The sequence below is a fragment of the Manis javanica genome, chromosome 14 (genome assembly GCF_040802235.1).
Source record: "Manis javanica isolate MJ-LG chromosome 14, MJ_LKY, whole genome shotgun sequence".
NCBI classification, from domain to species: Eukaryota; Metazoa; Chordata; class Mammalia; order Pholidota; family Manidae; genus Manis; species Manis javanica.
The window spans coordinates 57,708,411-57,720,016 of NC_133169.1; the positions used below are offsets into that span (position 1 = coordinate 57,708,411).

Here is an 11,606-nt window from a genome sequence, read left to right on the forward strand (position 1 = left end):
ACTTAGGCACTTGGCATCACACATTAAAAATAGAATAATTGCTCTTCACTTTAGACGTTGGCAGTCACTTCCCAAAGCACTTTGAAAAGAAATTTTTATTTTGATGATGAAAACCATAATGATGGTTGGAGCATCTGGGAAAGAGATCGCAAGCTATTGTATAGTGATGGAATCAGGACTTTCAGAAGGGAAGCTTATGAACTAAGTAGCATGGGACAGGCCAGGTCACTTCACAGCGTCTCAGCTCCTCCTGTATATAAAGGACATGATAGCTATACAGGACAGTTTTTGTAGGGATGCAAGGAGATAGCATTTAAAAAAAATGTTTCCAAGCCTTCATGTCCTATAACTATATAGAAAACAATCAACAGTACAGAGTTTAGTTATAATTTAATAGGAAAAATAAAAAGAAATGAAGCAACTCTCCATATGAGAGCCATAAATTTGATCAAGGAAAAAAAGAAATCGGTCTTATGGGTTCATATAATTTTGGATGACAGTATAGTGACTGAGTTTATGAAAGTTGATAGCATTGCCAGAGAAGTATTATGAAAATTCCAACAGTCAGTACTCATTAGTATAAAGAACATTTTAGGTAATTTTTGGATGTGAGAAAATTGTGTTAGATTTGCTAATGTTTAGAATTGGAGAAATACTTGGTTAAACAAATTCAATAGTAACCCTAGAAAAAAATACCCTATGCTTTTTTTATTCTGCAGTGAGCAAGAAGCTAATGAAAGAAAAAAGAATGAAGAAAAGTCAAGTGTCAAGCCCTCAAACTATGCAAAGGTTATTTCTTAATACTATGAAGATAACTGTTTTACTGCTCATCCTCAGAATCTTGAATGCTACTCCAGTTTTAGGATAATAAAGATGCTAATCTTTTGCTTCAAAGAAAATTCATTTTGCCAATATTGTCACTTTGGGATACAATAAGATCTTTTTTTCTGGATTTGACTCTTAATGTGTTCCTCAGTTTTGTAGCAAATTCTCCTGCTGGGTGTGTCAATCATTGTTTTAGTCTCTCCTCAGAAGAAATGTGAGTTGACAAATAGTAAAATTCTTTACGAGCTCAAGTGCATGCTTGCTTATGTCTGACACTACACGTGAAATGAGGCTTCAGGTAGCTCGGTGATGCTGATTTTAATGATTCAGGTAATAAATTAATCCAAAGCATGCCCTGTAGCTTCTTTCCTTGATGTCTTTTTCTGTTTTCTGCAGATGGTTTTCTCAGTGTCAGTGAATCAATAGTGTGCGTGCATGATGCTGCCTTTTCTATTTGCTTTTCAAGACTGCAAAGAACATGTCTTTATTCAGTCCTTAATACTGATTATCACATTTATAGAGTTAGGTTCCTGTGGATTGCCCCTTGGTCAACGAGGGAAATGAAGGATGGGAGGGAGCGGCGAGGGAGACGAGGAGTTCCGTGACGTGCTGTTCAGTGTTTCCTTGCATTTCTAGGACCTGTGTAGGAAGGTTCAGGGTGAGGCGGAGGGTGGAACATCGAAGATCTCTTCACCAACTTTCATGTGTATCATGCAGTATAATTAGCTATAATCACCAGGCTGTATATTCCCCAGAACTTATTAATCTTATAACTGAACGTGTACCCTTTGAGCAGTGCCTCCCCATTTTCCCCATTTCGTCCCCCACCAGTAACCACCAGTCTGCTCTGTTTCTCTGAGTTTGGCTTTTTTAGATTCTATGTATAAGTGATAGAATGCAGTATTTTTCTTTCTTTCTTGACATTTTGTTTAACATAATGCCCTCAAGGTTCATCCAAGTTGTTTAAAATGGTAGGATTTCTTTCTCATGGCTGAATAATATTCTATGGTGTGTATATGTGTGTGAAGTCTTACTTATCCATTCATCCACTGATGGACATTAAACATTCAGTTTGTTTTCATGTCTTGACTATTGTGAATAATAACATCTGTTTTAAAAAAAACATTTTACTGAAGTATAGTCACATATAGAAAAAGTGCACATAGAATAAATGTACAGCTAAATAAAATATCATAAAGTGATCACACCTGTGGTGTTAGCACCACGGTCAAGAAATGAGCCGTCACCAGCAGGCCAGAAAGAAGCCCCGTCCTGCCGCCTCCCGAAGCGAGTCTGGTTTTGAGCTGAGCTCTCTTGGAGAGGAGGGCCATATTCACTATTCACTTGGATCCATTCAGCCATCCATTTTTTCATTCCCTTTATTATTTATTTTGTTCTTCTTTTTTGAGGTTAATTTTCTTATTATTTGCTAGCTTCAGGACATGGAAATTTAGGTCACTGACTTAAACACTTTGTTCTTTTCCAATTATGTAGTTAGAATCTCTTTCCCTTCAATGCTGCTTAGCTGCTGTGATTTGATAGTTCACTACCATTCAATCCAAAACATTTCTACATTCCGTGGTGATCACTTTGAGCCATGAGTTATTCAGAAGTGTGTTACTTATTTCTGAATGTCAAGAAACTTTGTAAGCTGTCATATTTATTAGTAGTATGATTGCACTATGATCATAAAACATATTTCGTTATCAGTTCTTTGAAGTTTATTGACGTTTGCCTAACAACTCAGAATATGGTCTATTTTGGTAAGTTTCATGTGCACTTGAAAATAATGTGAAGTCTGCAGTTGCTGATTATAGAGGTCTATAAATAGCATTTAGGTTCAAACTGGTTAGTTTTGTTTTTCAGATATTCAAGATCTTGATTTTTTTCTTTACGCTATCAATTACTGAAGGAAGTACGTTAATATTTCCATTTATATTTGCATATTTGCCTATTTCTGCTTTTAGTCACTCAATTTTTGCCTCACATATTTTAAAACTACATCTTAGGTTTATATATGTTTGGGATTGTTATTAATGAATCTGTTATTTTATTATTAGAAATCCTCTTCTTTATCTCTGATAATACTCACTGTCCTACATTCTGTTTTATATGATATTAATATAGTTATACTAGCTTCTGTATGATGAGTGTTTGCATGTATACATTTTCCATCCTTTTACTTTCAACCTATTGGTTGAAATGCAAAGATATATTTAAAGTGTACTTCTTGGAAACATTATATAATTGAGTCTTTTTGCTTTCCCAGTCTGATAATCTTTTCTTAAACTGGAGTGCTTAGTTTTTTACATATTTATAATTGCTGACATAACTGAATTTAAGACTTCCATAATCCTGCTTTTTAACATTTCTCCTCCTGTTTTTTTTCCTTTAGTCCTACATTTTTCATTTAATACAGTTAATTAGTATTGAATTCACACTTCAAAACTATAAAGAGTAAATATGTTCCTTCTACATGAAAAATACTGTTTTTTACCTTAGGAAACACATGGACAACTAACATATACTGAGCATTTAGTATGTGCCAAATACGATGTTATGTATGCAGTTAAGTGTATTATCTGATTCAATTCCATAAAACAAAGGAGGCAATATCTGTTATCATTACTGTTCTTTAGATGAGAAAACTAAGGCTCAGGGAAGTTAGGTAAAATCATTCATTCAGTTCATGGTGGAACTGGTACTCAAAACTCCATGCAGTTAACTAAGTTAACTAGTATTTACCTCTGAGTCTTTCTTTTCTGGATTGTGAATAACCAGTTCCTTCATTTAAGAAAGACAGAAAGGAAATTTTTTGCATGATAGTTTTTCCCTACGGGCATGCTGCAATTTATTTGTGCGCAGTATCATGCAGGGCTTCTGCTTTCTTACTGTTCTGTTCTTCCTTGGTTTAAACAAGTAAAAGCTAAATCCAGGAGATTAAATCCATGCGACACTATATAAACTATGTTATGGACTCTTTACTAATCCTTTAATCAAATGTGATTGAAGAAATCAAAAGATTTTTTCCCAAACGCATCTCTCTTGAGTGCCATCAAACGAATCTGATTTCTATTTGCTTGTTCAGGATTTTGAGATGTGCAAACAATACCGAATATTGCCCAGGTCAGGTTATCTTTGCCCAAAGAATTTACAGCCCGTCTGTGGTGATGATGGCCAGATGTACAACAATCCCTGCATGCTCTGTCATGAAAACTTGTAAATATACAAGTTGCACCATCACACCTTCTCGTGTAGAGGTTCTTGACTACCACGCCGACCCACAGTAGTATGCTGATACCAACTTGAGGTGTGTTGCAATCATTTTACTAGTCAAAGCAGTTAAAAAATCAAGTTTCGTGAATGATCTTGTTTATAAATTAAAATAGGGAGGATTTAAGGTTATCCCTTTGATGAAATTGTTTATATACTTCACTGAGTGAAAGAGAAAGGAAAAAAAATGGTGGGGTTGCAACAATTAGGGAAAATCTCTCTAAGCCCATGCACACTCACTGGAGTGTGAACATCATCCATCCTTTGTGTGAAGAGAAGGAAAAGATGAGAATCACTGCAGCAGAGAGTCCCCCCGCCTCTAGCCTCCAGTGGCTCTCGTGACTGCCTGATAGTCACAGATTTCCCAGCCTCTCCAAGCCTCCTCGGAGCAGGAAGCAGTGTCACAGCACAGAAGCCCACTGCAGCAAACAGCAGACCTGGTGTGTGCTCTCAGGTGTATTACTGTCTGTGCATCTGTGGGCCTATTACCTCAGCATGCTGAAATCCAGTTTCTTCAGTGGAGAAATGCAGGCTATTCTCTAAGCCAGCTGACTTCACAGGCTTAAGAAGAATTGCTATTTTTATCTTAAGTTATAGGCAAGGGGTTCAAGTACTGTCGTCACTGGTTGTAGCTTTGTTGTTCTTGTGCCCAGTATGTTACCTCACCCTCTCCGCCATTCACATGCACCACCTTTTTCCCAGCCTCCATTTAACCAACTTTGAATAAAAGCATTGTGGCAGCTCTTGACTTTCCCACCGACCCTACTCCAGACTTAACACTGCAGTCTGTGTTTCTTCTATCCTTCTTAGGACACTATAAGCAAAGCCTAGAGTATGAGAATGGGCCTGAAATCCTGTTTTTCAATCCTGGAAAAATATTTTAATTTGCATTTATTTCCTTTCAAATTAACTCGTAAAAGGCCACTCTGCAGTTCACACACTTAGAATAAAATCTAAACATGAGTGCTTATGTGTTCTCACATCTGTAGGTAAGGCACTTACACATTCACCCTGTCACTCCACCTTAATGACCTGCCATGGAGTGCTACTAGCTCCATTGTACAGAGGCGGAAGCTGAGGCTCAGAGAATCCAGGCAATACAGTTAAAGTCATAAAGCTAGGAAGTATATCAGACAGGGTTTTAACCTTTGTTGATTTGCATCTAAATACAGTTTTCCCTCCACTAAACTATTATTATACCCAAAGCAGTAGTTCCCTTAAACATTTGGGGATCAAAGATCCCTTTGATGAACATGGAGGAAGTCACCTCTGTCACCTCTTTCTAGAAAAGAAAATGATGTGACATCACCATCTGTGTGCATATCTTCCATGGGCACATAAATCTTTTGAAATCCATGGATCCTGTAGCATTTTAAGAATTAAGAAATCCCTATTTAGGGAATGAGAATTTGTTACTAGATATATACTTCACCATCAGCTCAGAAATCCTTCAACTTCCTTTTATTGTAAACAGGGCCTAAATTGTCCATCCAATATTCCTTAAGCATTCCATTAACTGTATAAACCTATAACCGGTGATACTCTATTTAAGGGAACTTTAGAGTGGAAAACTTGGATGATGACAATAATATTAAAGCTGCTTAACTAAAGGAACTGGGCATGTACACTTTGAGGAGAAGATCAGGCTATCTGGGCAAGAAGTTTCCGTGGTCTTAGAGGTCTTGCAGGAAGCTGTAGGGAAGCAATTTTTGAGCAATTTTCAAAGACAAAATGACCTTCCTTGATAGACTGTGAGTTTTCCATCACCAGAGGCAAAAGTTAGATGTTCGATATGTATCTTGAGAGAGACATTAAAGTTGACACTTTTTAAGATTCATTGCAACTATAAAATTCATATTGTATAAGATACATAGGGAAAATTCATGTTCTCTCTATATATTTATGTAAAATATATTTTATAAAATTTATCTTACAACCCCCAAGTCACATTATAGGTTTTCAATAAAGTCAAATTTCCCTCTGAGATCCAATTTTCTCTTCTATAAAATAACTTTTGGACTAGATGATCTCCAAGTTTATTCCCAGCACTCAGCAATCCCATCAACACACAGGTGAGGGAAGGTGGTGGCATGGACCCAGGGCTGGGGAACAAATCTGGAGCTAAGTCAGAAGACGGACACTAAGCCTGGACGATGCCTACTGGGAAAGAGTTGCGCGCGAATCCCAGACGCTCCCCCTGATTCCAAATCCAGTTTGAAGCTCACATGTCACCCACATCAATTTTTTTTTTCTCATTATAATTGGGAGTTTTCCCATCTTGGAAACTTCCTCTGCTCTGTTTTAGAATTCACCAAACGAATATACATACCCGCAGTGAAGGGAGGAGCGAAGAGAACAGCGCCCTGAACACGACACCTTTCGGTGTGCAGGCCTCTGTGAGTACGGGGGGCTCGCGATCAGTGGTGGACCAGTCGGTACTGCTGCTGCTCCCCTGCCCCGGGCGATGGACATGGAAGTGACGTGAGGTCACATAAGCCTAGACTTGGTCACATCTTCATTGTGAAGATAAGTAACTATTAAAGTATTTGAGAATAATGATAAAGTAGTTAATACTTTAAAATGTTTGCTGTTTACTGGGATCACTAATAGATTATTTATGAGCAATATCCCTAACATGATATTTTTTTTTTTTTTGAGAGGGCATCTCTCATATTTATTGATCAAATGGTTGTTAACAACAATAAAATTCAGTATAGGGGGGTCAACGCTCAATGTACAATCATTAATCCATCTCAAGCCTAATTCTCGTCAGTCTCCAATCTTCTGAAGCATAACGAACAAGTTCTTACATGGTGAACGAATTCTTACATAGTGAATAAATTCTTACATGGTGAACAGTACAAGGGCAGTCATCACAGAAACTTTCGGTTTTGATCACCTAACATGATATTTTTGCATAGTAGGTTTTATTTTTTGTGATCTATGATGAAAAGATGAGACAGACCAAGCAAGGTCAGATAGTGACAGAACCGGGCTTAACCTGATTCTCTGTGACCCCCACATCCTTGCATTTTACATTGCATTCAACTGTCTTCCAACACGAAAAGTTGACCTTTGATTAAAATCCTTACATTGAAACATAAGGATGTTGCAATATATATTATTGAGTATGATGTTCTCCCTGGTGATTGCATTTGAGAAATTTCTTCTTCAGGCAAGATGATATGCAACTTGGGGAGAAAAACTGAGAACTTTGAAATAAGAGAATACATTTTTGTTAGCAGGTAAACATGGGTTCAATTCCAGTTTTTGGTGTTCCTTACATATGAGACCTTTGACAAATCACATTAATATCTTGATTTCAAAGATCTCACCAAGTCATTGGATTTTTTTAATATACTTTTATTATTGAAGTACAACCGATATATATTACTATATTGGTTTCAAGTACACAACACAGTAGTAGTTTGACAGTTGCCCACATTATTAATGCTCACCCCAACTAGTGTAGTTACTGTCACCATAGAAAGATGTTACAGGACTATTGAGTATATTCTCTATGCTGTACTTCCATCCCAGTGACTAATTTATATCATGATTGAGATTTTGTGCCTCTTTATCCCGTTCACCTATCCTACCCACCCACCCCAAACCTTCCCCATGGTGACCACCAGTCACTTCTCAGTGTCTGTGAGTCTATTGCTGTTTTGTTTTAAACATTTGGCACAGTGCCCTAAAATTAATGGTATTATTATTATTGTCACTATTATCATTATGCCTAAGAAACCAAAGTTTGAACTTAGAGAAACAGAACCTGGCACAGTGCTTATTTTTAATAATTTTAATGAATGATTTTTAAATAAATTTTATTAATATTAAAAATATACTTAAGAAAACATTTTAATAATTATGTTTAATAATTATTTATCACTATTCACAATTGGTCTTACTCTATTTACTGCCACAAAAAGCTTTGGCAATCATGGAATTGGAAACTATTCTGCCAGATTTGAGTCCCTTGAGTAACACCAGATGGGACCCTAGTCAAAAGAACTACTCAGCCAAACTTGGTCTAGGAAGCTGGAAAAACAAGAGCTACAAACTCGGCCTTCCTGGTTTCACAGCAGCAGCTGGAGGGCGGGGTGGAGGAGGCAGAGGCCTGGGATGAACCCCGGAGACTGTCTGCTTCCTCCTGTGTGTCTCACCAGCCGCCTGCCTGCTCTGGGCTCCTCCCCACCCACAGTGAGAGGATTACACTTTTGCTCTAGTCCCTATTTTGTGTTTGCTATTTTGTTACATATAAACTCTTAGTGGGTTGTTTCTCATTTCATTGACAGAATATATTGTCCCTCCATCTCACAAACATACCTGGTTATATATATCTCAGAACAGGGAGGAAAAAGCAATCTTTATACAAATCCTATAGACCACATCTTGCTGTAATCTCACGTAGACAACTTGACAGAAACTACTTTATGAGGAAATTGCCAAAGGATAATGCTGGCAAGATGTATTTATTCAATAAATGAGGAATCTTGCCAGGGCTAAGCATAGAAGATTTTACAAGGGAGTTTTCATTTTTGGGTGTTTTCTTTCCATTAGAGTTATGTAAGAGCCATTATTAATGACAGGAATTATCTATGGTATCAGCTGATGGAACAAATCATTAGAACCAAAGATGCCTCGGGCCTGGGATCCGTCCCCTCTGTGACTCAGTGGTGTGATCTGGACGCACTGGGGCGGTGTGGGCGGGTCACGGCCCAGAACGGCTCTGATGGCTGTTATGGGTGCATATCCTGAGGCTGGGACCTATTGCCTGAACTGTGTGTCCAGGTAGAAGGTTCTTTTAAGAGTAAGGAATCCAAAGAATGAATAAAGGCTGGGCAATCACAACTTTCCCGGAAAAGATAGATTGAGACCCTGGAACCCACACTTTTGCTCGCTATCTAAGAAGTGTGTTCTCTTACACAATACCTACTAAGGTTTATGTAGTTCTTCAGAGTTTGGTGCACCCTTTCATTTTGCATCCGCTCAGTAGTCCTGTGATGAGGACAGAGATCATTATCTTGTCCATTTTACAGAAAATCAGCCTGGGGGAGATCCTGCAATTTACCAGTTATTCAGTGTTGTATTTTGGGTCCACTGTAGATCTTTTGACTTCATTTCTTATGCTCTGCCACACCCCTTAGTTATCAGGAGATTCTGAAAGCCGGCCCCAGAGTACAGGCTGCACTGGAAGGAAAGTCTTAGGTTAAGGAAAATGCCAATACTCTTGTGAAATGAATAAATGGCTCTTCTCAGTTCCGTGATGATGATTTTCAATTAGCAAGACCGTAGCCTGCTCGGGAACCAAGGGACCCTCCTGGGCCAGGGTGGGAACTAACTTGGTGGCTGGAGCTTGGAGTGATGGTGTGGCTGGTGCGCCTGGTGTCACTGGCTGAGGGTGTGTGATTATGTGAAAGAAAACTTCCTGAGACTTTTAACCCCCTTCTTTTTTTTTTTTACATTCCAAAGAGGCTGGTAACTGCTTTACTTAAAAATGTCAATATGTACAAAGTACAAGAAATTCCATCTTTCTTCCCATTTAAACATGATGGGAACCTTTAGATAAGGAGGGGCCATCTAGGCAAAATTCTTTTAAATGGAATAAGTGCAAAATTTTGAATGCCGCTCTTCAAACTTGTGATTAAGAGAAATCAAACCATTTCACAATTCTGTCTGTTTCATCTCTTTTTTCCACTGGAAAAATTCCTGTAAGTTTTCTTTCCCTTTTCTCAGTCTTGCTGTCAGCTGCATTTCTTCAAAACTTGTAATTTAACACCTTCCATTTCTACTATAATATTCACATTTCTCCTCCTCCTCCATGACAGATTCTTCCTAATCAATATTGTTTATTCTTATTGCTTTCAAGTCTTTTTATTAACCTGAGATGTTCTTTTTAGGAAACACCGTCTCTGTGACAAGGAGACACTCACCAGAGTCATCTGGTTTCCTTCAGTGTCATTTCCATTTCTTTTCTTTTTCTTTTTCTTTTCGTATCATTAATGTACAATTACATGAGCAACATTATGGTTACTAGACTCCCCCCATCAAGTCCCCACCACATACCCCATTACAGTCACTGTCCATCAGCATAGGAACTCTTAACCCCTTTTTGAAAAATTTCAAACATTGATTTAATGGCTTAAATGTTTATTTCAAGAGTATATGGGTACATGGATGAGTCAGGCAAGGAAGAAAGCTAATTAAATGTTCATGGCCTAAAACAATATAATAATAATGCATTAGTGTGAAAGAAATTGGATTTAAGCCCTGAGTGTGAGACCCTGGCAGGTCACTAAACTCTGAAGCTCAGTTTCCTCCTCTACAAAATGATATTAATGACACCTACCTCTTTTCATTACTATGAGGGTCACGTGTAATCAAGAGCAGAGTTCATTTTTGTATCATTCAACTCACTTGGTGGTATGGACTCGGTGTTCAATAAATATTTATTGGATCGACTGAATAAAATGTGAAAGCAATTTTAAACTGACTTCTTGGCAGAATGCAGGAATCTGTGGATTTCTTTGGCTATGGGACAGCTATAAATGTATAGGCCATGTTTCTACAATGTCTCTGAGTTTCTAGCGTCTGACCTCCCTATCTTCTCTTCTAGGACAAATCACAGGAGAATTGCTGAAGGCCCTGAGGGAAAAATACATGCCCTGATTCTGAATCACCTACCTTCACTGCCTGCACGTACAAAGAACTCTGCAGAGCTCATCTCATTTGCTGTAGAGAATAAAACAGAGCTGTTGGGAGAATGGACTCACTGACTTTCAGTCCATCTCTTTCCTCCTAGATTCTGTGATCTGAGGACACAGTCTGTGGATCACAATGCTGTCTAATTCAACTGCTTGTTCAGTAAAAGCAAACCCAGCAGAACACCACATCTGGGATTTCTTGCCTGCCTACTAGGAACTTGTTTTTTGCAGAAGCTGAATAAACTTTCTTCTTTTGTCTTGCTAAGCCTATTGGTAGACAGAGAATGTTCACTTTTTTTCCCACCCTGGATTCAAGATGCTGGCGTGGTTGGGAGGGAATGTGCAGAAAAGCAGTAGGGGATATGGCTGTGGGCGGACAGCAGCTGAACAAAGGCAGACAGACTACGAATCAGCCTCGCCTTCCCCATGTGTCACCTACCAGCTCCCCTCTCTACCTTCTGTATTTCCATGAGTAGCACAACCATCACTTAGTTACATGCGACCCATCCAGTGACACAAACCAGTCATTTCTCATATCCAATCATGTTCCTCTGGAGAATTTCCTATATTAGGGCCTTGGACCTTTAGTCTGTGGAGAAACAAAGGGAGTCAGTTACCAACATGTGCAAGTTTCTAGAGTGGCACTTTCTTACAGAAATATAAGGCTAGTCACATATGTAATTTCAAATTTCCTAGTAGCTACAAAATAAATGGAAAATTAATTTTAATATATTTTATTCAGCCTAAGGTATCAAAACTATTATTATTTCAAAATACAATCAATATAAGCTTTATTTTCTA

The 11,606-nt window shown here is 38.2% G+C and overlaps 1 protein-coding gene across 4 annotated transcripts in view; it reads left to right on the forward strand.

Moving 5' to 3' along the window:
• LOC140845935 (serine protease inhibitor Kazal-type 5-like) overlaps nt 1-11,075 on the forward strand; it is a 94,794-nt gene extending 83,719 nt beyond the window's left edge. For 2 of the 4 annotated variants that reach the window (XM_073221185.1, XM_073221188.1), the window contains 3 exons: nt 720-789; nt 6,404-6,494; nt 10,718-11,075. In XM_073221185.1, coding sequence (XP_073077286.1) covers nt 720-789; nt 6,404-6,436 — 103 coding nt within the window. In that variant the 3' untranslated portion in view covers nt 6,437-6,494; nt 10,718-11,075. Of the gene's footprint in view, nt 1-719; nt 6,382-6,403; nt 6,495-10,717 lie in introns of those variants that run through there. The other 2 variants (XM_073221189.1, XM_073221186.1) reach the window with 2 other exon arrangements.
• Nucleotides 11,076-11,606: the final 531 nt, after the last annotated feature.